At 53.7% G+C, this 27,151-nt stretch overlaps 2 protein-coding genes across 9 annotated transcripts; one reads left to right on the top strand and one right to left on the bottom strand.

The window, feature by feature from the left end:
* Positions 1-76: 76 nt before the first annotated feature.
* DLK2 (delta like non-canonical Notch ligand 2) lies at positions 77-5,525 on the top strand. 3 transcript variants are annotated; one of them, XM_060615590.3, is made up of 6 exons: positions 77-501; positions 1,683-1,812; positions 2,083-2,146; positions 3,135-3,265; positions 3,717-3,861; positions 4,663-5,525. In XM_060615590.3, exons 1-6 carry the CDS (start codon positions 253-255, stop codon positions 5,396-5,398), a joined length of 1,455 nt encoding a protein of 484 aa, XP_060471573.3. In that variant the 5' UTR covers positions 77-252; the 3' UTR covers positions 5,399-5,525. The 3 variants fall into 3 exon arrangements, with proteins under 3 accessions (XP_060471573.3, XP_060471575.1, XP_060471574.1); XM_060615592.3 differs by lacking the exon at positions 77-501 and adding an exon at positions 519-633; XM_060615591.3 differs by lacking the exon at positions 77-501 and adding an exon at positions 920-1,184.
* ABCC10 (ATP binding cassette subfamily C member 10) lies at positions 5,509-25,920 on the bottom strand. Of its 6 annotated transcripts, none has more exons than XM_060615586.3 (22): positions 25,805-25,920; positions 25,270-25,441; positions 21,660-22,878; positions 20,101-20,328; positions 19,322-19,478; positions 18,929-19,038; positions 17,226-17,305; positions 16,404-16,575; positions 14,922-15,020; positions 14,337-14,526; positions 13,482-13,559; positions 13,128-13,322; positions 12,573-12,726; positions 12,198-12,387; positions 9,859-10,202; positions 9,401-9,570; positions 8,751-8,911; positions 8,167-8,420; positions 6,850-6,995; positions 6,646-6,743; positions 6,300-6,412; positions 5,509-5,996 (listed from the first exon to the last, which is right to left on the bottom strand). In XM_060615586.3, the coding sequence occupies exons 2-22, from the start codon at positions 25,428-25,430 to the stop codon at positions 5,843-5,845; spliced, it is 4,473 nt and encodes a 1,490-aa protein (XP_060471569.2). In that variant the 5' UTR covers positions 25,431-25,441; positions 25,805-25,920; the 3' UTR covers positions 5,509-5,842. The 6 variants fall into 6 exon arrangements, 5 of the variants coding, with proteins under 5 accessions (XP_060471569.2, XP_060471567.2, XP_060471568.2 ...); XM_060615584.3 differs by having other exon boundaries at positions 25,746-25,866; XM_060615585.3 differs by lacking the exon at positions 25,805-25,920 and adding an exon at positions 25,688-25,793.
* Positions 25,921-27,151: the final 1,231 nt, after the last annotated feature.

Genomic DNA, 27,151 nt, shown 5'->3' with positions numbered 1-27,151 from the left:
GGCTAGGGACTCCTCCTTCCAATGTTTTGAAATTAAAGATGGTGAAATCTTGATCTGAAGGACTAGAAGATGGGCAATGGCGTCCCTGCCCTCTGCCCTCTTGCCCTTCGAGAACAGAAAATTGTTTCCTGTCCTTGCCTTACACAGGTGTCTCTGAGCCATCAGCCTGGAGGAGTAGTCCTTCCCCCACCTCCAGATTAACTCTCTCAGTATGAGCTCTGGATTTGGGCAGTTGACAGCCTGAGTTCAAGAATGGATATGACTCGAGTACAGAGGTGGGAACTTGCGGGGGGCACATCTACAGAAGTCAGGGGCGTTCCCGTCCAGAAAGTCTTCCCAGTAGTGGTCGCAGAAAGGGATGGGGTGGAAAACACAGATCTGACGGAGGGAGGGATGAGGCTGATCCTTAGATTGGCAAGGGTCAATCCTGGAATGCCGCGGATGGCAATGAAGAAAGAAGCGGAGGGCGTGGAGGAGGAGAAGAGCAGACCGACGAAGCAGGTGATGTAGGATTTACAAACGGAGGAGGCGTGGGCTGGTGACAGGAGGAGGGCCTGGAGGCGCAAGGGTGCCCTAAGCGTACAAGGGATATAAAAGAGAAGCGTGATGGGAAGCTGACTGGCGAGAGCAGAGGTGGGGCACTGGGTGAGGGGCGCGGGTCAGGATAGCGGGGATGCAAGATGGGAGAATAACGGCTGTGCACATTTGGCCGGCACTTGGCAGTCTGCTTCCATCTAGATCCCTCTCATTTCCTCCTTTCTTTGAAGAAAGCGAGGTTCGGAGAGGTTAGGTGGCAGCGGAGGGTGGAGGCCCCGGGGGGGTGCGGGGGGCGCCAGGGAACCGGCGAGCGCAGGGGCGAGGTGTGCGCCTTGCGTCGCCGGGGGTGGGCGCCCGACGCGGGCGGGTGGGGGGCGGGCCGGCGGCAGCTCCGGGAGGGGGAGGCGGGCTCCGCCGGCACACGCCGCCCCTGGCAGGCGGCCTGATCGCGCGCGAGGAGCGGCCGCAGCCGCTGCCGCTCGGGGCCGCCTTGAGCCCCAGATTCCTGAGCGCTCCGCTCGCATGGCAGCCGCCTCGGCGCCCGTCCCCGAGGCCCGCTAGGGGCGGCCCAGCGCCCCGGCCCTCGGCGGAGCCCGTCGGATCCGGCCCCGCTCTGCGTCCCGGGGCGCGCTGCCTCCCAGCCCGAGGTGAGCACCGCGAGCGCAGGGGCGCGCAGGGCTAGGGGCGCTCTGGGGAGTCCAGGCCCCGCGCCGCGGCCGATCCGAGTGCGGCGGAGATAGGAAGGGAACGTGGGAGCAAGTCCCGGGGCGGGCGGGGGGGAGGGGGGTTGAGGTGGGGGGCGGAGACTGCTCGCTGCCCGGAACCGGCCCCCGCGTCCCCTTAGTGCCCGAGGCCATCTCTCGACGCTGTCCCCATCCCCACGGAGTCCTCCTTGCGGACTGCGTTCCCTGCCCGGGCCCCTCCAGCGCCTGACCTCGCTCGGCGCTGCCCATCCTTCGCTTCCTTCCCACAGAGCCCACTCCCGGGCTCCTGTCTCCAGTCTCCTCGCCTGCTCAGTCTTCCCCGCCTCCGCCCTCCTGCTGCCCCCACCTCCTTCTGTCCGGACGCCCCTCTTCCCCCTCGGCTCCTATCACTCAGAACCGGAATCCAGGTCCGGCCGCCTCCCAGCCTGTGCCGTCCCACAGGTGTCCGCAAGTCCGGCCGTCCATCCGTCTGTCCTCCTGGGGCCGGCGCTGACCATGCCCAGCGGCTGCCGCTGCCTACATCTCGTGTGCCTGTTGTGCATCCTGGGGGCACCCGTTCAGCCTGCCCGAGGTGAGCGCGCCCCCGGACTCAGGTCGCGGCCCTGCCCGGCCATCCCTCGCTTGCGCGTTGACCTCTGCCGGCCAGAGACGGCACTGCAGCCGCTCGACCCGCGGGGGTTGGCGAGACCCAGGTAGTCCCGTTGCAATTCGAGGAGTCTCTGTTCTGCCTGAGCCCAAATGGGAGCTCCCCAATTACTGAGACCCCTCGTCCTCCAAGCCCCGCATCTCAGGGAGACGAACCCTAACCCGGTCTCACCCGTCCTACGTCAATCTCTTGCAGCCGATGACTGCAGCTCCCACTGTGACTTGGCCCACGGCTGCTGCGCGCCTGACGGCTCCTGCAGGTAGCTCTCTCGAACACGTGCTCCCAAACCCCCTTGTTCCCCGTTTCCCAGCAGGTCCACACCCACAACCAGGTCAAGCCCCATGGCAGAATGTCTAGGGGCTTAGAATCCTGCTGTTCACTCCCTATTCCCTCATGGCCACAGAACAGACTAGTCAGCCTCTCCTTTACCCCCAGTTCTCCTCTGCTTTGCCTCTCTTAATGCTGCTTCTCGCTTATGCCTCCCCACTTTTTTACCCTCCCAAGGCTGATCCAAGCATTCTGAAATGTTCCTCCTCAAGATACCAGGAGGAAGACCTGAAGCTTGAGAGAGTTTGGAGATTGGGGCCCATGAGGAAAGGGGGGAGATAATGATATAAAGAGAATGGGTTTAGTCTGAGAAAAGCTGCGGAAGGGTTGCTGTGGAGAAGCACTCAGGAAAGAGGATCTTTCTTGATGCATTTGAGTAATTGACTCACTGGAGTGGGGGATGGGCAAGTCTGTACAAGGAGAAAAGTGCACATAAGGAAATGAGCTGACAGAGCAAGGGGCCGGAGGGGCTGGCAGTGTTTGGGACACTCTGAAATCGTTCAGACCTTTGTCCTGAAATTAGGATGGGAGGATAGTCCTGATGACCTTTCAAGGTCACTCTTTTTAAACCATTTCTGAGCACCTCAGACATGCTAGGAATAGCACTGGGGTTATTTACAAATGTCTTAATTTCTTCCTCAACCCATCCCTGCCAAGCATATCTCCAGTTTACAGATGAGAACACTGAGGCCCAAAAAGGTTAGACAAAGTGCAGAACGAGGACTTGCATGCTGGCGTCTGATGGTCTGATTCCATATGTATGTCCTCTGACCCTGTAGAACCCTATACCTACCTGGGATAGGCCAGCTTTCCCTTTAGGGGCTCTCATAGGTCCTGTTTTCTAGAAGATCTGGTCTTCCCTCATCCATTTCCTCAGATTCCCCTACCCAGAGCCCTGCTCCTGTGCTTCTCCCCATCAGGTGTGACCCAGGCTGGGAGGGGCTGCACTGTGAGCGCTGTGTGAGGATGCCTGGCTGCCAGCACGGTACCTGCCACCAGCCCTGGCAGTGCATCTGTCACAGTGGCTGGGCGGGCAAATTCTGTGACAAAGGTAGGGGAGTAGAGAGGTTAGTTGTTGGGCTGGGGACCCTGCGTGTCTTAGGAAAAAATCCATCCAGATTTAGTACCTATTGTGTCTGGCTCAAACCCTCAAATACATGGTATTTTATCATTTTAGACTTTATACCTGTTGCCTAAATTGGGCCTCAACATAATCCTGTGAGGTGAGCCAGGCAGCTGCTGAAAATATACTCACATTTTACAAATGAGGAAACTGAGACCCATGGATGAGATACAACTTGCCCCATCACTTTGAGACAGGTTGACAGTGCTAGGGCTAGGAGCCTCCAGAGTCCGATTCAGTGTTGTTTCCCCACACGGCACCATACAAGCTCTGGGTGGGTTTGTAGTACAAGTCACGCCCACAGAGTTTTGGGTGGGGCCTGGGCAGGTCTGGGTGCCAGATGAGGGGCTATCCCAGAGCCTTCCCGGTCTCTCTCCAGACGAGCACATCTGTACCACGCAGACCCCCTGCCGGAATGGAGGCCAGTGTGTCTATGATGGGGGCGGCGAGTACCACTGTGTGTGCCCACCAGGCTTCCATGGGCATGACTGTGAGCGCAAGGCTGGACCCTGTGAACAGGCAGGGTGAGTGCTGGCCTGGGGGTGAGTGGGAGGTTAAGGGACAGTCTGGTGACAGAGAAGAAGCAGGACTGTAGAGAGAGTGGTGGTGAAGTATTAGGGCTGAGGAGAAGTCCCACATGGGGGCACCTGAGGATAAAATCCCAGCCTGCCAAAGTGTCCCCAGTTCAGAGTTTCTCAACTTTTCGGGTACCATCGGAACCATTTCCCCAACAACAAAAACCTGTAGGAGCTGGAGGTGTAACTCATCAATGTGTGACTGCTCTGGTGGGGAAGGTGGGTGTGGGGAGGTTGAGGACCTAGGACTTTACCTCGGGAAAGCTGGCACACAGCCCCTAAAGATGTTGCACACAGCAGCCTTGTGCCTCACTGTGAATGAAGAAATGGGGCTGCAGGGCTGGACTTGTCCTCATTTCTGCCTCAGGCCTGAGAGCTTAGGAGGATAATAATAGCACACTTGCCTTGAGCCTGGCCTTTGTTTGACATTGGATTATCTCATTTAACTCTCACAGTTTGGGAAGCTGGGTACTATTCTCATTTTCTAAAAAAGATTTTAAGTAATCTCTACGCCCAGTGTGGCACTTGAACTCACAACCCCAAGATCAAGAGCTGCATGTTCTACCACCTGAGCCAGCCAGAAGCCCCCTTATTCTCATTTTTAGAATGAGGCGTTCAAGGCTCAGAGACAGTGGCTTAAGGAGACATAGCTAGAAAGGGGGTAGAAGGGTGGTGGTGGTCAGGATGCTGACCTGGGCTACCCTGCAGGTGCCAAGTTGGCATCAGTGGCATCTTTCACCCCCACTGCAGCTCTCCATGCCGGAACGGTGGGCAGTGCCAGGACGACCAGGGCTTTGCCCTCAACTTCACCTGCCGCTGTTTGGCCGGCTTCGTGGGTGCCCGCTGTGAGGTCAATGTAGACGACTGTCTGATGCGGCCTTGTGCCAATGGCGCCACCTGCCTGGACGGCATAAACCGCTTCTCCTGCCTCTGCCCTGAGGGTTTTGCTGGACGTTTCTGCACCATCAACCTGGATGACTGTGCCAGCCGCCCATGCCAGAGAGGGGCCCGCTGTCGGGACCGTGTCCATGACTTTGACTGTCTCTGCCCCAGTGGCTATGGCGGCAAGACTTGTGAGCTCATCTTACCAGTCCCAGATCCTGCCACCACAGTGGACATACCCCTGGGGCCCACCTCAGCTGTGGCAGTACCTGCCACGGGGCCTGTCCCCTACAGTGTGGGGGCAGGTCTGCTGCGCATCTCAGTGAAGGAGGTGGTGCGGAGGCAAGAGGCTGGGCTAGGTGCAGCTAGCCTGGTGGCCGTGGTGGTATTTGGGGCCCTCACTGCTGCCCTGGTCCTGTCCACAATGTTGCTGACCCTGAGGGCCTGGCGCCGGGGTGTCTGCCCCCCTGGACCCTGCTGCTTCCCTGCCCCACACTATGCTCCAGCACGCCAGGATCAAGAGTGTCAGGTTAGCATGCTGCCAGCAGGGCTCTCCCTGTCTCCTGACTTGCCCCCTGAGCCTGGAAAGACCACAGCACTGTGATGGAGGTGGGGGCTTTCCGGCCCCCACCTTCACCTCCTCGGCTTCTCAGACTGGAGTAGCCCTTTCTCGCCACCCCTCTCCTGGGGTACACACACTGAGGGACCTCAGCCTCACACCAGAAATATTATTTTTTTAATACACAGACTGTAAGATGGAAATTTTATCAAATAAAACTCTGAAAGTGCACGTGGGCTCCTTTGCCAGAAAAACCTGCCTGGAGTCCCAGCTGCAAGATGGCCAGAGCAGAGGCCTGGCTCTGGGGAAGCCTCAGGACTATGTTCCCCAAGAAAGCACAGTTTCCAAAGGAGAACCCAGGGTCCCCTTTTCCCCTCTGGGAAATGAGGGAGAGGTAGAGCCACAAAGGACAATGTAAGCGAGGTGCAAGCCAGCACCTCTGTACCTGCTCAGGATAAGACTGTGGGACGGGGGTCAGGCTCAGGGCCCTCAGGGAGAGGAGCGGGATCCCTGGTGGCTGCTCTGTAGCAGCTGCTGGAACAGTGAGTGGGGCTGGCTGCGCAGGGCGGCAGGGGAGTCCAGCTCTGCAACCCTCCCCGCTTGTAGCACCAGCACCCGGTCAGAGTTCAGGATCGTGTTGAGCCTGTACGGGAGAAGGTGGTCAGTGGGGAGTGGAGGACAAGGCCCTAAAGAAGAAAGCTGAGCTGCTTGTCCCTCCTGTCGTCCCCTGGACAGCACAGGTCTGCCCCACAGGCGTTAGCTCCTGGCTGGAGATACCCTTGGACAATGTGTTACTATATAAAGGGCCTGGAGAACGAGGAGCTGAGATTCACAGGGGATTGGAATCTCCAGAGCCCTGAGCCCTGGGGTCCCTGAAAGGAAGGGAGGCTCTGGGTTCATGTCACCATAGTCCCTGATTAGATTCTCACTCTGGATGCGGGCGCACCTGTGGGCAATGGTCAGCACTGTCTTGTCGGCAAAGCGTTTGCAGATGGTCTGCTGGAGCAGTTGGTCTGTCTTCTGGTCCACACTTGCCGTGGCCTCATCAATACACAGGATCTGGAACATGTGGAGAGGGTTGGGGAGGAAAGGGAGGAAGAGGCTTAGCCTTGGCTCCGACCTAAGCACCATCCCTCCTGGCCAGGCCCAGCCCAGCCTACAGATCCCCCACCTCGAGCTCTAAAAGGAAAGCTGTCTTAGTCTCTCAAAACCTCTCCCCAGCTCACTTCCTCACCCTGACTGTCCCCTCCCTTCTTCTGGGCCCTCTTAATTATCTCCTCCTATTGCCTTACCTTGGCATCCGTGAGGAGAGCCCTGGCCAGACACAGCAGCTGCCTCTGCCCCAGGGATAAGCTCCGGCCTCCCTCACCCAGCTCACCATCCAAACCACCTGCAAGGCACAGCATCCTCACTCCCAGGTCCCGGGCCTCATCCTGCTCCCTCCTTGCTCCCTCCTTGCTCCCTCCTGCCACCACAGGGTAGGACCTAGTACTCACCCATGGACATGATCACCTCACTCAGGTGGCACTGCTCCAGGGCCTGCCACAGGGCCCTATCCTCATGCAGGCCCTGGGGGTCCAGGTTTTCCCGAACAGTCCCACTGAACAAAAAAGGTTCCTGGGGGATGACAGCCAGCTGGGATCTGGGGGATAAGGTGGGGACAGGACATGGAGTCCTGACTAGAGATGTGGCCACTTCTGTTCCTAGCACAGGATTTTGGCTAGCCCTTCTGGGAAAGTTTGGGGCAAGACCCGAACATAACTCCCACTCTGGTCCTGAGTTGGCCAGCCACATACTTAGATCTGTGCCAGTGCTATGAGGAATATCAAAGACATCCAAGGCCTTGACTCTATCCTTAAGGAACTTACATCTTACTGAGGTACAAGACACTGAGAGCAGGAGTGAGATAAACTGTGTGGGCCTGACTCCAGCAGCCACTGGGGCAGCAGTGGCAAGGAATGACTAGAGTGTGAATGGGTAGGGGACACTTCAAGGTTGGAGGTGGGCCTGGAATTGGGTCCTGAGGAGCTATATGGTGGAGCTATAAGATAAGGCCACCACAGGTAAGAGAAGACAGGAAGAGGGGTGCCTGGGTGGCTCAGTCGGTTAAGTGTCTGACTTCAGCTCAGGTCATGATCTTGCGGTTCGTGGGTTCAAGCCCCATGTTGGGCTCTGTGCTGACAGCTCAGAGCCTAGAGCCTGCTTTGGGTTCTGTGTCTCCCTCTCTCTCAGAAATAATAAACATTTTTTAAAAATTAAAAAAAAATAAAAAAGAAGACAGGAAGAGCATAGCCAGGCCTTGGGATCAGTATTGGACTTTAGAAGACAGAGCTGCCCTACCTCATGCATACCATGAAACCCAGCAAAAATGATACTAGGTAAACCTGGAGGTTGGGGGTAAGGAGATGATTAGCCCCAGAAGAGGCCACTTGTGGCTAGGGGCAACTGGCCCAGGTCTCGAGCTGTCCCAAGCACCGCCTGCTGAGCATCAGAGCTGAGGGCATCAGTATGGGGCACTGCCCTTGGTAGGCTCGGGTTCAGGAGGCACAGACTGGTGGGTCTCAACCAGAGGCTATGTGCTGGGAAATAGAAGGTGAAGCTGGAAAGGTGGGCCTGGGTCAGACTGCAGACCTTGAGACCACAGCTATGAGTCTGGACCTGATCACCGGGAGCTCGCCATCCTCACCTTCTTGCCCTATGCTCCATCCCGCCCCTGATTGGCCCTGGCCACCCCGAATTGATATATAGCCTTCCTAGCTGGACCTTCCTCCAAGTGCCAGTAGTCTGGTTCCCTTCTTCTCTCTCCCCCAGACCTGAGCTCGGCCAGCTCCAGCTGGCTGGTATCCACACCGTCCAGCAGCACTCGCCCCGAACTAGGTTCCAGCAGCCGGAAGAGCACCAACAACAGGGAAGACTTGCCAGAGCCCGTGCGGCCCACGATGCCCAACTTCTCTCCAGGCTGCACGCGGAAGGTCACCCCATCCAAGGCATTCGGCAGCCCTGGCCGGTACACCAACACCACATCCTGGAACTCCACGCTCCCCTGGGTCAGCCAGCCGATGCCCAGCTGGTGGGTCCGTGGGTGGGAGAGAGAGGGAGACAGGTGAGGTGGAAGAAATCAGGAGGAGGAGGGGCAATGGAGAGTGGAGAGAAGAATAAAGAGAAAGCGTTGGTGCAAGAGGAAAGGGCGCATGCCACAGAGACGGGGCCCTCTCGATGGGCACAAAGATGAGGGTAGCCGTGAAGAATGGGGGATCACATGGGGATGCGAGAGGAGCTGAGAAAGATAGTGAGGAACGAAAGGAAAGGAAGTGGGGGAGAGATGGGGCATGTCAAGAGGGTAGGAGGGTCCTCTAGGGTTCCAGTGCCCAGGCCTGGGGTGGGGATGCAGGCCTACCCGTGGCAGCTGGCCCTGGGGCTCTTGGGGTAGGTCACAGGAGTACTCCTCCAGTCGCTCGACGCTCACCAGCATGGTTTCTGTCTGCGTGAAGCTGCTCACCAGGCCCGAGAGCAGGCCCGTCAGGGAAAGTGCATAAGATAGTGACAGGCCCACCAGTCCTAGGGGAGAGGAGCACAAGCCACTAAGGGATGCCTGCACACAGGGGTGCATGTGGAGCAGGGGTGGGGCAGAACGGGAGAATTTCAAACCACGGACTGTGGGCATGTAAAGGAAGCCAGCAGAGAAGCAGAAAGACACCAAGACCTAGATAGGAACCACAGGAGGCTGGCCACAAGGGAGCACAATGGGCCTGGAGAGGCTGCAAGGGAAGACCATGGAAGATGGGCCTGACAGAGTGCTGGGGATGGGGAAGAGCAGGAAAGGGGTGAAGATCAGAAGACTCGGTTCTAGTCCCAGACCCACCACCACCTGGGCGAGTTTCTCCCTAGGACTTAGTTTCCTCAACTCTACGATGCGGGCAATGAGAATCACAACACTCCTCCCAAGACCCCTGGGTGGGAGGTGAAATGTTGGTGGGGAGAGGTCTGGAGTGAGGGGACAACATGCTTCTGAGGTGAGAGTGAAGCTTCTGAGGGGAGAGGTGGCACCTGGGTTGGCGAGGCCCTGCTGGTGCTGCACCAGGGCGATGCCCGCGATGGCACTGACCACTGTGGCCCCCATGAGCTGCAGCCGAATGTCCAGCCACTGCATTGCGGCACTGGCAGCAAACTGGCACCTCTGGTTTAGCTCCAGGAGTCTCTGGTTCTCCTCTTCAAACCTGGTGAAGGCCAGGAGGGAAGCAAGGCCACTCCATTGTTGCACTGACCCATCCAGACTTCTTCCCCGAAACACGTCTTTCTTGGAGCTGATCTACACACCCAAAGGCCTCTCCTCAGGGGTATAGAGGGGCCAGTGTTTGGCCTCACTATCCCTTTATTCTGTTTCCTTCCTCTTTCCCCTAGGGCACTGCACCCACGTGCCCTTCTTCTCAGGGGTCCTTCTCCCCTCCTTCGGCACCTCATCCCTCCCCCACTTCCCGTGGCTGGGAGAGGCAGACTTCATACACCTGTGACTGGCCCCGGCGGCCCGGAGCACTGCGAGGCCAGCCAAGGTGTCGGCCAGGTGGGTGTAGAGGGGAGACAGCGTGAGGCTGCTCAGGCGCCGCAGCTCCCGGGACGAGGCCCTGTAGTGGCGCTGCACGCGGTAGTAGAGGATGCTCAAAGGTGGCAGCAGCAGTAGCAGCCAGGGCAGGCCGGAGCCCAGCACAGCCAGGAGGCCCAGCAGGCCTACTGCGTTGGCCAGCAGGATGTTGAGCATGAAGGGAAGGCTGTCATCTGCACAGGCCACGTCGGAGGAGAAGCGATTTAGGACCCGGCCCGCGGGTGTGGACTCGAAGAAAGTCACTGGCGCCTGGGAGAGAGGGTGTGGTTGCACAAAGGCAGGGCCTGGCAGAAGAGGGGTTGGGAACAGCACTGGGGGATGGTGGGGTGGGGACAAAGGCCCAGAGTACAGAATAGGAAAATGTTCCCAGAGTTTGGGGGCAGAGAGGAGGGGCATGTGGAGCTTGGAGGGAGACTACCCCAGGGTGGGAAAGATACTATCCCATCCCTCTGGCCAGTGGTGACCCTAACAGGCTATCCTGGCCATTCCTCTACCTCCATGCAAGACATACCTACTCCCCTTTCAAGGGCAGGGAGCCAGTCTTTCGCTAGAAGACGGGGACTTCAGGCCAGTGAGTGAGATTGTTAGATGTCAGGAGGAACATCCTGATTACCCGTGGGTGGACAGAGTGATAAGGACAGCAGTCAAAGTCAGTATTATCTCATGGCTAAGCATTCGGATTCCAGCCCTTCCAGTTACTAGATGTAACTGGGAGACTCCAGGCAAGGAGCTTAATCTCTTAAAGGCCCCTGTTTCTCATCTCAGAAACAGGGATAATAACAGAATGGCAGCTCCCAAAGCTGCTGGTAGGATTGAAAGCCACATACAGCAGTCAGGTGCTTAGCACAGCCTGCCTGGCCTAGAGTAAGTGCTCAGCCACCACCAGCTGTTTAGATGGCTACTGTGAGGGACTGTCTCAAAGACAGCCGGTCCCTTTCCTCACCTTCTCCATCCCCCCAACTCTCTGCCTTTACTTGGGGAACAATCCTCTTAGGGCAGGGGACTAGGGCAAAGGACTTTCAGAAGCACCTCCTAAAGCCAGTTTATAAGAAAGGAATTCTATCACAGCCTGATGATGCCCTGCTCTTGGAGGAGAGGCAGAACAGTGGGCAGCTACTCCCTGACAGGCAACAGGAAGACCTATGTAGTACCCGGTTCACGGCCTGGCTCTTCACAGAACTAGGTTTGCCCAGGTAACTTCACTCTCAGAACCTCAGTTTCCTCACCTGCAAAATGGGGATAACAGTACCTACTTCACAGGGTTATTATGAGACCCAGGTAACAGACATGAAAGGGCTTTATAATAAGAACAACATCATTAACAATAATTACTAATTGAGTAGTATGTGTCAGACACTATTCTAAGCACTTTCCATGCACTAATTTAATCCTCGTAAGTCTACAGGGTCAGCAACAGACTAGATATACACATAGCAACAGGGATCAATCTTAGAAACAGTCCTAAATAAAAACTGTAAGAAATGTAAGAAACTGTAAGAAACTGTAAGAAATTTATAAAAATGCTGGCACACAAAATATACGCATTTGCAAAAAGACAAACACAAAGATATATACTGGGGCACCTGGGTGGCTTATTCGGTTAAGCATCCGATTCTCGACACTTGATAGCAGCTCAGGTCATTATCTCCCGGTTTGTGAGATCCAGCCCCACATTGGGCTCTGTGCTGACAGCTTGGAGCCTGCTTGGGATTCTCTCCTGCTGTCTCTATCCCTCCCCCATGCACGTGCTCTCTCTCTCGCTCTCTCTCTCTCAAAACAAATAAACATTTAAAAAATTTTTTTCAAATCCCACAAAGACACATACTAACTAACCACACTTAGAATGGTTGCTTATCAAGGAAAGGACAGAAATGGAAATAGGGTATGCAGATAAAAGGGAGCAGATAAAAAAATTAAAAAAGGATCTTTCATGATCTAAGGGGTGTCCTATGTTCCATGAATAACTCCGGCCTCTGCACTTGAAGTCCAGAAGAGAAGTGACTCTGAGAAAGATTCTCTTCTCCCCATTTTACCGATGAGAAAGCTATAGGCTTAAGTAACTGGGTCTGAACCTAGGTAGATGCTCTCCAGGTGTAGAAGGCTCTCCAGGCCTTCTGAGTCAAGTGCTGCACCCTCCTGTGAGGGCTATCTTTTTCTGAGGACTAGGAGGTAGGATGGGGCCCCAATGGAGCCTAGATACTGAGAGGGCTCCCTCATGCCACCCCCACCCTCCCATCCCCTCACCATAAGGACTCGACGCAGCAGGCGGTGATGCAGGGTGGCGGCCGCTCGGATGGTGCCCGCTGCAAAGAGCACTGCTCGGAGAAGGGTGCAGAGGGAGTTGACACCGGCAATGGTCGCATACACGGTGAGGTAGAAACGGATGTCTGAAGAGCCATTGGGGGCAGCTTTCGGCAGTGGGGACACTGAGGTGCTGGGTAGTGAGGAGGGGGCTGTGGGTAACCAAAAGTAGGGCCCCCCAGGGGTCCCTTCCCCTCCCCCATGCCAGCTCTCCCCACCAGAAGACACACCCCTGGAACACCAGCCCCCTACCTCTCAAGCCCTGCCTGGCAACACCTCAGGGAGACTGCCAGGCTTGCTCTAGCCCCAGCTACTCACTAGAGGCTTCCTGGGGAGAAGAGGAGCAGCTGGGCAGAGAGAAGCCCCATGGATCCCGGGCTGCTGGGGGCTGGTGCCTCCTGGGAGCTATTCTTGTCTGCCTTCAGCTGAGAGATCCAGTAGGAGAGCCACCAGTCAGCAGCATTCCTTGTGGCTGGGTGAGGATTGGGAGGGAAAAGCTGTAAGTGAGACCCATTCTTTTGTTCCCTTCAAATACCCCCTTCCTCTGCCCTGGACTCTGGTTTTTACTCTTCTTCACCCCCCTGGCCCTCCTCACCTTGCAACTATCCCATGTCCTCCTCAGTGTGCCTATCACCCTTTAGCTCTGAGGAGTGCATGATCTGGCATTTGCAGAGTCGGGGCTAGTTGGGGGGCGGGGGGGTGTGGTACAAATCAGAAGATGGCCTCAGAGTATACCCCTCCTGCCCTTGGGACTCTCTCAGCTGCTGCCCCTGCCTGGTGAGTCTCAGGGCTTTGTAAGTATCCGGACAAAGTGATGGCTGTGATGGGGACCTTGGTTGTGCTGGGATGAGGGGCTCTGGGGTTCACTCCAACCTTGCATGAGCAGCAACGAGAGGAGGATAGCTAGGGCCAGGCCCTGGCCCACGGCCCTCCAGTATGCTTGGTACACATGGAAGGCCACAGCACCCTCCTTCTTGCTTTCTTCCTGCAGCAGGCGGCCACATGTGTTCCTCTCCACTTCCAGCCCCGCCTTTGTTTTCTCCAGGTTCTGACCAGACTGTGCTGTGGCTGTGAGGATCAGAGAGGTGGGGGGTGGGGATGGGGGGTTATGTCTGCAGGACAACAGTTAAACCTCAGGGTTGCAGACGGGCAGGGGAGCTTTGAGGAAAATGTAGCTCTACAGTATGGTGGTGACAGGCAAGCTCTTTCCTCACCCCTGAGCCATACCTGAGTCAGACTCTTGTCCATCCTCAACCCAGGCTTTGGGGACAGCCTGCACCAATGGCAAGATCTCAGAGGGAGGCCCTGGAAGGCAGCAGGGAGATCAGCATGGGGCTGTCCTGGGTATGTACTCTGCCCTTCTCAATGCACCTGCCAATTCACTTCCCGTTCTCTTTGGACCCCTTCCCTGACCCTCCCTAGCAGGGCGCTGGCCTGGACCCCCAGACTCTGAGCAGGACCCTCAAGTCCATCTCTCTGTGTCTGCAGTCCAAGCAGCACAGACAGAAAATGTTCACCCCCAGGACAGTCCTAGCCACCCATGAGCACTCTTCCAGAGTCACCTCTCCTAACTACAGAGCTTTCTCCTCATGTCACATGAAGTTTCTAAAACTCTGGTGGAACCTCATTTCCTCCTGTTTCTCTCCTAGTGAACTTGCAGACGGTCATGTCTCGCTGGATAATAATCCATCAGAGGTGGGGTTTTTGTTGATTTTTGTTTGTGTGTATTTTTAATAAAAAGACTATTCTAAACCTGATCGCTTTCTCTTCTCAAAGGACAAGAGTGTTCTCAGAGATCCTGGGCCTCTGTGTTCCCAAAGCACCCAGTTACACAGCCCAAGTCCCAAATCCACTGGCATTGCGCCAGCGTGCTCCTTTCTCTCTTCCTCTCTTGCCTCACACCAGTTCTGTGAAGCCAGGACAGGGTCTTTCATGAGACAGAAGGATGACAGGGGCCCAGGCCACACATGGAGGAGGTAGCAGAGTCTACATGTAACAGTCCACCTGCCCCTGTTCCCCTGTTACACCTGGGCAGACGGCTCTCTTCCTTGGGTGGGCTCCCACCCTTGTGGCCCACATTACCGGCTTGTACGAGGCGCCCGGCCTCCATCAGCAGCACCACGTCCGCCCTCTCCAGGTACTCGATGCGGTGGGTGCACAGCAGCCTCGTGGTGTGGCTCAGCACTCCCAGGATGCACCGATGCAGCAGGTGGTTGGCCACATCTGTATCCACAGCAGCCAGAGGGTCATCGAGGAGATAGAGGTCCTTTTCCTAGGGAGAGGTAGGGGCACAATGGGCACCAAGTCCAGGTCCTCTGGTTAGAACCCAGACCTCTCCTAGGACACAATCTTGAGGTAGAGAAGACAATTGAGAGGAACTCTAGGGGTTACCCTTAGAGCATAAGAGAAGGAGGTAAGGCCTGAGGGTGAACTTCCCTCCAGTCAAGCAAGGCCTGTGCTCACCTTTGCTGGGTCCCAGCAATTCAAATTACACAATGCTTTTTAAAGGGCCTTTAATTCTGCCTTCAATCTGCAAAAGGGGGATGGGGTGGCCAAGGGCCCAACACCTCAGGAACATTAAGTAAAGAGGAAAGAAACCAGATGCTAATGAAAATATCTCCACCCCCCCTCCCTCCAAGACTGCAGACTCCCCTATCTTTAATTTACCTGGTAGACAGCACGAGCAAGGGCAATCCGGGCCCGCTGTCCCCCGCTGAGGGTCACACCCTTCTCCCCCACCTCTGTCTGGTCCCCAGCAGGCAGGACCTGACAGAAAAGGCCCCCCAGCACTGGTCAGTGGGCTCCCCAATACCTTCTACTCCATCTCTTTGCAGGGAAGAGGTAGAGGGGGTCAAGAGAGCCAGGGAGCTTGAGGAGACTTGAATTTGGGGTGAGCAAGCCACAGGGGATAACCCATAATTCCAATAATCCAATCCCCATGACCTCATGAAGTTGGTATTTTTTGTCTCTCACAGATGAGACCAAAGTTCAGAGTAACTACCTTGCCCAAGGTTGTTCCATAGCTCGTAAGTAGTAGGACATGAATATAGATTTTTAACCACCCTGTCCCACTCACTACCCTGCCTTTTTAACAGGCAAGGATGATGATGGGCAAAATCAGTGTGATAGCTTTCATAGGTTTTTCCAGAAGGAATGAGAAGGAATGTACCCCAAGTCTTCCTGTGGCCTCAGGAGTGGTCTCCTTAGCTAAGGGATACCCATACCAGAGGAAGCACCTGTGGTCTACCAGACAGCTTTTCCTTCTGAGGGAACAGCTTTGTAATTCATCTTTTTTCTTAGTGCCTAGAACAGTTCCCAGTACCCAGCAGACATCTGAGAAATGCTTGATGTAGAAACAAATGATATGAGGCACCTGGGTGGCTTAGTGCGTTAAGCATCTGCCTTTTGATCTCAGCTCAGGTCACCATATTATGGTTCATGAGATTGAGCCCCAAGTCGGGCTCTGTGCTGAAAATGCAGAGGCTGCTTGGAATTCTCTCTCACCCTCTCTCTCTGTCCCTCCCCTCCCCCAAAATAAATAAATAAACTAAAAAAAAAAAAAAAAAAAAGGAAAAAGAAACAAATGATACATGGGCATAGGATACCCCATGGTCAATGTTAAAGGTCCTCATTTCCAGGGAAGTTCCACATTTACCTGGACAGGGTAGTGGTGATAATAGTCCTACAGGGAACATGGGATTGAGTGGGAAAGTCACAGGAGAAATCTGGAATCTCATCCCTCTAAATTTAGTACATAGGATATAGGGGATCTAATGGACTTGCCTGGAGTAACCTTGACTCTCTTGACTCTCTTAAGCCTCTCTCTAAGTGGGAGGTGGAGGAGCCTCTTGAATCAGAACCAAACCTATGTAGGGCGAAGCCTGAGAGGGAACCCTCCCCTAGCCTCAGAGGCCTCAGGGTTCCCTCAGTGGCTGTGTGGAACACCCCATCACTATCACGGCTCTGGGTCCTACACGGAAGGGGGAACCACGCAGCTGGACACTCTGGGAGGACCAAACCTAACAGCCAGTCTTTGGTTAATGGTGCTTGAGTAAAAGCAACCCCTTCCCAGAGAAGCAAGTCTCTGACTTGAGGTATCAGGGACATGGGGGAGCAGGTAGCCAGGAGGTTTCAGGGCCAGGCACTCACACTGAGGTCATCACTGAGGGCGCAGGCCTCTAGCACTTTCTGGTACAGCTGGGCATCAAATGTCTTCCCAAAGAGAATGTTGTCCCGGATGGTGGCAAACTGGATCCACGGTTCCTGGGTCGCCAGGCCAAAGCCTTTGGACAGCCCCCACACTGCCACCTGTCCATGCAGCCTGCATAGAGCAGGGCCAGCAGCATGGGGAGCCAGCTCCCACTGGGTCCCTCCATACCCAGCCCCTGCCCCCCAGAAGCTTCTTTAGACTGCCATCAGTCTAGAAGTCTCTAGACTTCTACATCAGGTCCCCCTTCATGTCACATGGGTCTCTGAACTGGCAGCCATTGAGGTTGAGGCGTCCTAATGAGGCTGGGGGAGGGGGGTCATTCTGGTCTGGGAAGGGAAGAAATTGCTCTTTGGGTACAGCCAAGCAGCTGTCAGATCTGGATGTGCTCAGAAGCTCAGAGGAGAGCATGGCCACCACCCTGCACTCACTCATTCTCATGACAAAAGCCCTTCTTTCATACTTCTGCTCCTCTCTGGATCCCTCCCTGCATAACCACATTTTCTGAAATAGCGGCTGACGCAGGATGTTTCCATTTATTTCTTCACTCACTATTATACCACTTGCAACACTTTGGTGTGATGATTATAACTCACTTTCTTGACTGCCTTTCCCTTTCCAGACTGAAAACTCTCCCAAGAAAGGACAATGTCTTGTTCTTGGCATCTCTGGACCCTAAAATGGTGTCCACCACATGGCAGGGGCTAGGCAAGTGTCTGCTGAAGGTCAAAGCTGAGGACAGCGGGGCACTAGAGGTTGCTCACCTGTGGAGCTCCCCAGCAATGGCAGCCAGCAACGAGCTCTTCCCACAGCCCACCTTCCCCACGATGCCCACCAAGGCACCCTGCAAGGAAGCCAGACAGTAAGCATCAGGTCTCCCTCCTGAGGCCCTGGGCTGCCAAACATTCCACAGAGGGTTCTCTCTGGGCCCCCACTAGTCTGTAAGGAAAGAATGTTCCAGCCCTCAGGCTGAGCTATGCCTCAGAGACACTGTGCAGCACCTAGAGAAGTACAGTGCTTTACTCCCCACTCAGAGGAGTGATCAGTTTCACTGTCTGTGTGAAGGGCCTCTGGAGAGAAGCCAGAGAGTGTGCTAGAGAGAATGGGAGGAAATCTGCCCAGAATTTCCAAGGAAAGGTCAAGGTAGGGAGCCCAGAAGGAGAGGGGAGGGGAGGGACTCCAGGCTTTGGGGCCTGGATGCTGGGCTAACTATGTCCACCTGTGGCTAGACTTCTGCTATCTCAGAGTAAAAGGCAGTACTTTGCACAGATGCCCATTTCTGTGATTTACAGTTTCAAATTTTCTGTTCTCCCTTCATTTCTTAGTGGTAACATACATTCATGGGGCTATCTCCCTGCACAAAAAGGAAAAAAAAAAATCCCTTTTTTAAAGAAAGAAGTGGAGCTCTCAGAAGCTCTATAATGCCCCCAATCTGTCAGCCAGTATTGACCCGTCTCTGAGTGGCCACCAGACCAAGCTGAGACCCTCCCCTGGGAATTCTCCCTCTTTCTGGCTTAGCCTGTAAGTGGGAGGGCTGTCTGCAGTCACATCTTCTGCTCAGTGGAGAGCAAGTCCACTGAGAGAAGCAGGAGGCAGATGAGAGAAGTAGACAGAAGGAAAGTTCTAGGAGTTGAGTCCTGGTTCTGGGTTGCTGCTGAGATCCAGCTGCATGCATGCCCTTGGATTCTGCAATTCATCTTTATATCCTCATTATAAATTCCTGTTTGCTTAAGCTAGCTCCTGTTTCTATGACTTATATCCAAAAAGCCCCAACCAACACATTAGTAAAATTCCTTTGAAAAATTCCAGCCTTGTCTTGCCTGAACTAAGAAAAACAAAATATACAGCCCATGCCAGAAATGTGAGCCAAATGTGGTAGAGACTAGAGAATGCTGGGTTGAGCTGTGGGGCAAAGGGTTGGATAGGGGTCAGAAAAGAGTGAAAACTCAGAAGTTGGGTAAACAGAAGTCACTGTCCTGCCAGGAATATTCTTTCAAGTGTTTGTCTGAGGGTGTATGCTATGGTGTGAGTCACAAGGTGTGATTCCTTTTCACCAGGATAATAGAGGATTATCTACCCTCTTTGCAAAATCCTTCTCAGAAGAGACTCCTGGGCCTCTCCCCTGGTCCCAGCCTGGGGCAGATGCTGAATAAGCTCTGGGGTCTGTTCTCAACTTGCTGGCCTCTGAGGGACAATGGAGAGACAGACATACTTGTTGGCCTGCACTAGGAGGATATACCTGTCTAAAGACCAGGGAGAGAGTGGACAACTCTGAGAAAGCTGTGTTAATGGGAGGGTGGTCAGAGAGAAGTGTAGACCTGCTCACCACAGCCCCTTCAGTCTTTCCCTCAGTGATTAGAGACGTAGGCCACCTAGCTACGACTGGCACCATCCTTGCTTATCTGTCACTGAGTCTGCATCTCTCTCATTCATCTGGGGACTCCCCTAGGTTGTCTAACCAACAAACCTTCTTCACTTCGAGGTGACTGATGAAGGTCTCCTGGCTCGTTCCAACTGGGTCCCAGGAGAACAAGGCTTCATGCAGCTCCAACACCGTAGATGGCGCTGTGGGGGGATCTAAACAGGGAAAAAGGCACTCAACTTGGGATTCTAATGCACAATCTACCTACTTGGGGAGGGTAAACCAGGAGTGTGTCATTGGCTTGCTTGTCTTGTATCTACCTGCCCAGTGCTAATTCAGCCTATCTTGGTCTGAGGATTCTCCCCCAGGAAATGGCCACTTGCTCTGCCTGGGTTCTGCTGCCTCTGGCTCTTCTTGCCAGCACCTATGTACAGCATCCTCGGGGCTACAGTTCCCTCCTCACCGTGTGCCAGGTTCTTCCCTTCAGCTTCCCATTACCTGAGCTATAGTAGGCTTGGGGGTTCTGGTTGGGAAGGTCAAGGAAACGCTGAATCCGGTCCAAGGACACTTTGGCCTCCAGGAGGCCATTAATCACCCAAGGGAAGTTGTTGAGGGGAAGAATGAGCATGCGCACCAGTGCCAATGCCGTGAACACCTAAGTAGGATAGAAAGGGGATGAAGCATCACCTGAAGCCCAGGAGCTATCTGAAGGCCTGCTCTATGGGTGGCCTTGTGGACAGGTGTGTGGACGGAAGAACAGGGCAGCAGCAGCAGAACTGAGGGGTTGGCTGGAAAATCCTTGGGTCAGAGATGGCAAAGGTAGTCACTTCAGAATCCTAGAAATCCCAGATGTTCCTCCAGGGATCCAGGTTGCACCTCGATAAGCACAGAGGCCTGGCGCATTCTGAGACCCTCTCAGAATTTCTAAGGACAGACATCATCTGGCCCTGGCCAGAGCCAGCACTACATCATGGACCTTTTGTGCCCAAGGCTATCAGAATGGGGATCAGGGGACCTAACATGGAGACTGGGCCTGAAGTCAGAGAAGGAAGAGAGGAAAAAAAAGGAATGCCTTTACAGAGGAGAAAGGGTTATAGATCTGAGACCCCAGAAACTTCAGAGAATTCCCGCTTGGTTAGGAAAGGGTAAGGCAGCCAGGGATCCTCCTTCCCAGTAGTCCCGAGGGTCTGAGCCCACCTCCCAACTCCATTGCAGTCTCTGGCTGCTGCCTCTCTCCACGCTGTGCTACAGCCATCCCCTCCTTCCCTGGCCCTTACCTTGGTGGCAGTGAGCTGGTGCCCCATGAGAACATAGGTGATGAAGATGACGATGGAGATGACAACCGGCAGGGCAGCCCACAGGTACACACAGGCTGCATCCAGGTATTTGATGACCCTGAGTCGCCCCAGTTCTCTAGCTCGACAGGCCTCTACTCGGGCCCCTAGGGCCTGCTCCCACCTGAAGAACTTGATGACTCGAATGCCACTCAGCAGCTCTGTCATGAGCTAGGGATAGAGACCAGAGGGCAGTGTGAAGTGGAAATACTGCTCATGTGTGTCCATTCTCCTCTACCCAGTCTTCCCCAAGCTCCTAACAGAGGAGGCCAAGTACTCCAAGCTCCCAGATACTCTGTACTTCCTAGCCCTGGTTTTCTTCTCACCTCAGCCCTAACTTGAAACCCTGCCTTCAAATCCCTTTCAGCCCCGAGTTGCTTCCCCTGCCAGTCTTTTACTTCTCCTCCATGTGTGCTCCAGCAGGGAATAAGTCAGAGTTGGAATCCCCCCCACCTTCCTAGGAGATGAAGTGATAGAAACTACAGGGGTGTTACCACACTGGGGTAAAAGCACTCCTTCCATGAGATGAGGGACTAAGACTACTTCCCAAAGCCAGAAGAAGATGGTTTCAGGAGCTAGTCACCAGTATGGCCCATGGCTAGAGTATACAGGTGTAAGAGGCCACAACAAAACCCAGGGTCAGACAGGCCAACGAGCCCAGGCAAGATGGGCAAGGGCCAGATAAACTCTTTGGATCCCAACACTCACACATCCCCAGCCTGCAAGCCAGGTTGGCACTGGGAGTCTTCCCAGATGGTGCTGGAGATCTAGTCTGTAGCTGTCATGGGTAGGGGAAGAGGCCCTGGGCCATAACCAACTATGAGAGTCCTCCTCCCTGTTAGCACTCCGAGCTACTCCCAGAAGAGGCTGATAACTATGCTGTGTGGAGCTCCAGGCCTGCCATCCCTCAGTCACTGCAGAACCCAGAATTGACTTAGCCAGACCCTCCTCACCTAGCGTTGGTCTAGACCGAAGACTGACCTACTCCCTTCCCCACAACCCACCCCTTAGAGGTAGCTGGGGTTCTCCTAGGCCTCTGTACTATGGCTACGGGATGGTCTGTGCCCTTAGATGAGGAGGCAGGAGGCTCGGGTCCTAGCACTAATACTAAAAACCCATTTGGTCCAGACAGGCTACTTCCTACCTCCTAGGATTGCTGTATAAGCTAATACTATAGTATTACTAATGGGCCCTGTTCATTTAGTTCACTTACTTTGTGACTTGCCCTGTACCCAGTGTTACCTAATATAATTATGGTCATTTCTTAGATGAGGAAACAGAGGCCCAAAGAGGTTAAGTGACTTGTCTGGAATGATGAAACTAGTAAGTGGTAGAGTTGGGATTTGAACCCATGTCTGTCTTTCTCTAGTCTGAGCTCTTAACTTCTAGCTCTTAGCAGTCTGAGATCTTAACGCCCTCAGGCACTGTGCATGGGAGGACCTGGGGACCAGGATGCTGGGCGGGGTCTCCGGATTGCTGAGGGACCCCAAGTAGCCCCTCACCTTAACCCGCGCATCCTTGTGCTGTAGCATCTCCTGGTTGCTGGCCATGATGCGGGTGGCAATCACTTTGTTGACAGGGACCAGTAGCAGTGCCACGATCAGACCACCCACGAAGGCCACGCCCACCTGGTGGTGCAGCAGGTAGAGGGTGATGGCCAGCTGCAGGGGCAGGCCCCAGGCCTCATGGAAGCTCCCAGCAAAGTTGAGTAGCCGCTCAGAGTCGGTACCTAGCAGGTTCAGGGCCTCCCCAGCAGGAGGGCGTCTGGGCCCCAGCTGTAAAGCCTTTCGGTACAGAATATTCAGCACAGCCCCCCGTGCCTGAAGTGTCACCTTCCGTATCTCGTACCCATACTGATTCTGCAGCACAGCACCCAGGACAGCCCCACCAGCTAGCGCCAGGGCATAGAGCAGGCCATTGCTTAGTGGCTCCTGCCCCTCCTCTAGGAAGCTCACCAGTAGGGAAAGCAGCAAGGGCCCCGAGAATCCCAGCATGGTCCCCACCAGTTTTAGCAGTCCAAGTGCCAGGTAGCGCTGCCCAAAGGCCCCATACAGGGCCCTCCACAGCTGGGCCCCTTCCTGCCAGCATGCTTGGAAGACTCGAGCCAGGTAGGTGGGGTGCAGCCTGTGTGGAAGGCGGCAAGTGTCCTGGGGCTGCCGTAGCTCTCCACGGGCCCCTCGGGACAGCAAGGGTGTCAGCCAGGCATAGGAAAAGCGTGACAGCCAACTCTCCCCATCTTCAGCTATCTCAGGTTCCTGTTCCTGGGACAGGAGGTGCTCCTGGGCCCAGGGCTCCCGTGGCCCCCCGGGGACTGCCCAGCCCAGTCCATAGGCCAAGAGTGCAGCCAGCTGCAGGATGAGAAGGCATAGGCGGGATAGGGGTCCTGGGAGAAGTGGGGGCAGAAGTGTGCCTCGTTGGCAATGCCATAACAGGGTGAGCACTAGGGCTGGGGCTGGCAGAAAGGCAGCCAGAGCCAAGGCCAAGGGTCCCCGGGAGTGGCCATGAGGGGAATGAACCAACACCCACAAGGCCAGGCAGTGGCTGGTCCAGGCCACAGCTGCCACGCCCCCTGCCAGCACTTCTAGCCCTATTGGCCCTGGGCCTGCCCCTGGTGGCAAAGCAACTGGAAGGAGGTCTAGCAGTGGAAAGACGGAGAGCAGGAAGGAAGCTGCAAGTCGGAGCCGCCAGCCAGGACTGCAGTGCAGGATGTAATCTGGATTCCTAGAGACAAGGGGGCAAAAGAAAAGGAGGCACATAATGGCCGACTGAGACCCAGACATTAAATCTAATAACTCACTTACCTAGAGGTAGTCAGTTCCCTTTCCTGCCTTGTACACCTTATTTCTATCCCATTTTACTCTGAAATTCAGGGCTTTTCCTCCAGGAAGTCTCCCTGTCACAACCTAATCCATTTTCCAATCTACCCATATAATTTCTGACCATTATTTTGCCACAGAAACTAACAATTTTTAGTTAAGGCTGTGTGGAACATGAAGACTAATTAGAAAAAAGAAAAAAAAATCCCAGGAGCACCTGGCTGTCTCAGTCAGAAGAGCATGCAACTCTTGATCTTGGGGTTGTGAGTTTGAGACCCATGTAGGGTACAGAGATTACTTAAATGAAAATAAAAAGGTTTTAAAATCCTAAATTTTCACACAGATAACAACCAAGGAATGAGTATTTATTTTTATAAAATTATCTACCTAAAATAACCCTTAAATTCACCTGAAGCACTATTAGATGAACTTATATATGGCTTCTACACTCTTATACTATACCCTAAATTTTATGAAGCCTCAGAATATTCTACTCTCTGTCTTTCCAGTGGTTGTAGAAGGTGGTATAGATCATATTCCGTGACTCCATTTGCTGAAGAAAAACATCTTTTTAGTTTTGTCTCTATCTTCTTGGCATGCAAAAAACAGTTTTAGTGAACAAAAGGGTGATCTGTCTACACTGAAAACCAAGTACAGGATAACACACCTGTAGCAGTGAATATTAGAATGCCTTGAAGGTTCACACAGTGAGGTTAAATCTATTATTCCCTTTGTTAGCAAGGCTGGATTACTGAAAAAGTTTAACTGTAGATTAGCATGCTTTGGATTGCCTCTAAAAAGTCCAGCTAACCACAGCTATGTGGTGTGCTTTATATCGGAATATAAGTCAACCTTTAAGAATTTTATTTTCTAAGATGTGGGGACAGAACATTGGGCCCTTGGAGGTCCCAAGCTGGCCATCAGCCAGTCTTATGACCTTGGGCAAGTCTCCTTCTCTCTCTGCATCTCATTTTCTTCATTTCTACAGTGAGCAGTAAGGAGTCTGGACTCAAAGCCCTCTAATGTCTTTTCTTGTCTGAGATTCTGGATCTCTCTAAACCTTTTCAGCAATGTACAAAATGTCTGGTAAGTGAAATGAGATAACCATGGTTTCTATTGATTATATGATGGTCTTTCTTGCCTGCTCCTTAGACTGTGAGTTCCCAAAGAACCGTGTTTAATAGATACACCTCTGAGCAGGTTTTGGATGTCTGTGCTGACTAACCCTCTCTAGACTTCTGTCTCATTCTGTGTAAAATACAAATCAAGAGTCCCCCCCCACCCCAGACTAAGCAGATCCCAAGTTTCTCCTCCTGAAGGGAGAGATTCATAAGCCCTGACTGATCTTGGATAGGGACACATTCCATCTATCAGACTAGGGACTCTCAATGGCAGAGACTAGATTTCTCTCCTGCCTTGTCAGTAGCCAGAGTAACAGTAACTTTAGACATATCTAGTCATACAGGAAATAAATACAAAATCAAAGTGGGTTTGGCACTTGCACCTTAGAGACCCAAACCCAGAAAGACTAAAGTTTTGATTTTGCTCTTCTCTTCTACTAACTGCTTCCTCTCCAGCTGGTTACACATGCCTCTCTTAGTCTAGGAACACAGTTTTCTTTTTTATTAAAAAAAAAATTTTTTTTAAGTTCACTTATTTATTTTTCAGAGACAGGGTGAGCAGGGGAGGAAAGGGGCGGGGGGGGGGGGAGAGAGAGAGAGAGAGAGAGAGAGAATATCCCAAGCAGGCTCTGCACTGTCAGCACAGAGCCCAATGTAGGACTTGACCTCAATAACCATGAGAACCCAGCCGAAATCGAGTGGGAGGTTTAACTGACTGAGCCACCCAGGAGCCCCAAGGAACACAGTTTTCATACATGGAAGTGGTGGTGATAAACTGATCCTACAACTTCAACACAAGTTATCCTTTCCGTCTAAAAACATTGTTCACTCAATTATGCCTCCAATTCATGGCAGTTGGGTTTGTGCATCTAAAAATCTACAGAAGTGATGCTTTCTACCAAGCATCTGGCCTTTAAAAATGTACCAGGCACGGCGCTATATGCTCAAAAGCATTATCTGATTTAACTTCCCAATAATGCTATAAGGCTCAGAGGAGACCGGTAACTTGACCCAAAAGAGCCACACTGCTGCAAAGTGCTAATGTCCAGATCGTATTCTATTTTTGCCCGACTCCGGAGACCCCACTATTCTGGTTAAACTGCCTCGGATATGCGGGTTTCAGGTGAGGTCTGCAGGCACACATGGACAGATGTCTCGCACCTGTTTCTACCCACCTCGGGGTGCCCCAGTGGCAGGCACTCAGCACGGCGAGGAGCGCGTGGGGCAGGGCGCTGAGCACCAGCTGGGTGAAGCAGTGGCCCGTGGTGTCCCCCTCCCACACCGGGAGCGGCTGCAACACGCTGGTCTCGCACAGCTGGGCCAGGAGCCGCTCCATGGAGGCTTCACCTGTGGAGAAAGCCGAGGTGGAGGGAGGAAAGGTTCCTCCCAGACAGAGGGGAATCCGTGTTCCCAACGGCGAGGTCCAGGCAGGGAGCCGACACCCTGGGAGACGGAGTGAGGGCGCTAACCAAGAAGCCGGAGTGGTGTCAGAGGGCTCTGACAGCCGGGTCTGCCAGCCTCTAACCCCGCCCCCGAACCGGGACCTCCCCTCGCTTTGGCGCGGAGGCTAGACCCCGCCCATTCTCGCGTTACCTCAAAGGGAAGTAGTCTGGCTCCCCCGAGCGGGCGGATTTCTGGGCTGGTTACATACCCGACTTCGCTTTTCCCCCTCTCTTGTGTCTCTGCCCCCAGAGATCCGGAATTTCTGACCTGGAGAAGCTACTTGCCACCGGATTCCAAGATCCCGAGCACTGGTGAATGCAAAAGAGTCTGCTGCTGGGTTAGGGTGCTAGCCTGGCTCGCTTGGCACCCCCTATAGGCGGGATGACCTCTCTGGCACCCTTTGCCCCGCCCATTTGCCAGGCTTTTGCGCGCGTGCGCACTTCTCTCTGCCGCCGAAGGTCTCGTTGAGCCGGCGTGCCGGCGCTGCAGTCCCACCCTGCCGCGGGTTTACGCTACCTTATTTGCATAGGAACTGATGTCAGCTCTACTGCAACGTCATTTATTCACGCTCAGGTAGAGTACTAGCTCCCATCTGTCTCCTGTTTACTAGCAGGCACGTGCATTGCACTAATTCTTAAAGCTTACAGAACTGAGAAGCACAAAGTGCGAGGTACACGGACGTATAATGCCACTTAGGGATTCTTAGGCCATTTACTTCTTTACTCCAAGGCTGCATAACCTTGAGGAAGTTACTGACCTCTTTGAACTTAAGGGTTTTTTTGTTTTGTTTTTTATTTATTTTTGCCTGTACAAAGTGGGCAACAATACCAATGCCAAGGTATTGCTGAGAGAGTTGAATAAAGTGTTTAGGGCAAGTGCCTTGCTTAGAGTAGTCCCACAATAAATAAATACAATTTAGAAAAGCAGTGGGAAGAACATGAACTTTGTAGTTAGATGGACCTGGATTTAAATCCTGACTCCACCAATATTTAGTAGTGTGATCTCAGGCAAGTTACTTCTTTTTTCTTTTTCCTTTTCCTTTTTTTTTTTTTTTTTTTTTTTAAGGGAGATAGAAGTTTGTTGAATACACCGCAAGGGAGTGGCAAGCAGGACAGCAAAGGAAAGGCTGTCTGCCTTGGACAAGTTATTGCTTCATCTTAGTTTTATATCTGTTTATTGGGCATGGTACTGGAACCTTACAAAAGGGACACCTGGGTGGCTCAGTCAGTTAAGTGTCCAGCTCTTGATTTCGGCTCAGGTCGTGATCTCATGGTTGATGAAATCTAGCCCCACATAGGGCTCTACACCGACCGCTTAGAGTCTGCTTAGGATTCTCTCTCTCTGCTTCTTCACCTCCCCCCGCTCACTCGCACTCTCTCTCAAACTAAATAAATAAGCTTCTGGGGCGCCTGGGTGGCTCAGTCGGTTGGGCAGTGAACTTCAGCTCAGGTCATGATCTTGTGGTTTGTGAGTTCCAGCCCCACATTGGGCTCTCTGCTGTCGGCTTAGAGCCCACTTTGGATCCTCTGTCTCTTTCTCTTCCCCTCTTCCACTAACGTGTGCTGTCTCTCTCAAAAATAAACATTAAAAAAATTTTAATAAACTTTTAAGTAA

This window comes from Panthera onca, chromosome B2, assembly GCF_046562875.1.
Source record: "Panthera onca isolate mPanOnc1 chromosome B2, mPanOnc1 haplotype 2, whole genome shotgun sequence".
NCBI lineage: Eukaryota > Metazoa > Chordata > Mammalia > Carnivora > Felidae > Panthera > Panthera onca.
Note: the sequence above shows the minus strand (reverse complement) of the source record. Positions and strands in the feature narration are given on the sequence as shown.

Bases quoted from the DNA above. Each gene is read 5' to 3' on its own strand.
- ABCC10 (XM_060615586.3), bottom strand. From the start codon at position 25,430: ATGGAGCGGCTCCTGGCCCAGCTGTGCGAGACCAGCGTGTTGCAGCCG. The intron at 8,912-9,400 runs GTGCCACCTCTC...CCTCTCCCCTAG, and splicing joins GCAGGGCCTCGCCAACCCAG to GACTGGTGGGCCTGTCACTA. The intron at 6,996-8,166 runs GTCTGGGGGAGA...CTTATCCCCCAG, and splicing joins CTGGAGCTGGCCGAGCTCAG to ATCCCAGCTGGCTGTCATCC.
- DLK2 (XM_060615590.3), top strand. From the start codon at position 253: ATGGATATGACTCGAGTACAGAGGTGGGAACTTGCGGGGGGCACATCT. The intron at 502-1,682 runs GTGATGTAGGAT...GCCGTCCCACAG, and splicing joins AGAGCAGACCGACGAAGCAG to GTGTCCGCAAGTCCGGCCGT. The intron at 3,266-3,716 runs GTAGGGGAGTAG...GTCTCTCTCCAG, and splicing joins GGGCAAATTCTGTGACAAAG to ACGAGCACATCTGTACCACG.